Genomic DNA, 598 nt, shown 5'->3' with positions numbered 1-598 from the left:
AAGCATCTTGATCAGTTGTTCCTCGAGCCTCAGCTGTGCTAACCCGCCCGTTCTTCCTCCGCAGGACGAGCAGCGGCCCCTCCCCCTCCCCCCCGCCGCCCACAGCGAAGTCCCCCTCCGACCGGCCCTCCGACCCACCACTCGCGGACCCTCAGCGTGGGCGTACGGTGTGCCGGCGGTGGTGCTAGTGGTGGGCGTGCCTGCCGTCAGTCTCAGGTTGTGGCGGGCGGCGAGCGGCGTTGCGGTGCGTGACCTTGAGCGGCTGTCAGGCTGGCGTTCCCGGGGTTTGGGGGCGCCTGCGGGGCGGGGGGCTCCGCGGGCATGTACCTCAAGTCGTCCCCGTACTCTATGAACGGCATCGGCCTCACCATGGCTGGGATGGACTCACTGCATCCGAGCATGGGCTACCCGCCGCCCAGTGAGTACCTCTACGGTATGGCCCCGCCCTTCACTCGTACTCAGGCCGCCCGCGCGCTCCCGGCGCCTCGCTCTCTCGCGCCCCTTGCGAAGGCGCTCCGCAGGCGCAGGCACGCGCGGACGTGTGCTTGCATATTTACGTAAAGAGTTTTTTCGTCATACTGACATGCAAAATTATTTG

General features: G+C 66.7%; 1 protein-coding gene across 1 annotated transcript in view; it reads left to right on the top strand.

The window, feature by feature from the left end:
• Positions 1 to 72: 72 nt before the first annotated feature.
• LOC119586044 (homeobox protein OTX2-like) overlaps positions 73 to 598 on the top strand; it is a gene marked incomplete in the record, with an annotated part of 30,876 nt that continues 30,350 nt past the window's right edge. Inside the window, 1 exon segment of the mRNA XM_037934747.1 lies at positions 73 to 433. Within this exon segment, the coding sequence (XP_037790675.1) occupies positions 322 to 433 (112 nt within the window).

This window comes from Penaeus monodon, chromosome 20 (genome assembly GCF_015228065.2).
Source record: "Penaeus monodon isolate SGIC_2016 chromosome 20, NSTDA_Pmon_1, whole genome shotgun sequence".
In the NCBI taxonomy this organism is placed as follows: Eukaryota; Metazoa; Arthropoda; class Malacostraca; order Decapoda; family Penaeidae; genus Penaeus; species Penaeus monodon.
This window is presented reverse-complemented; position numbering and strand designations above follow the sequence as displayed.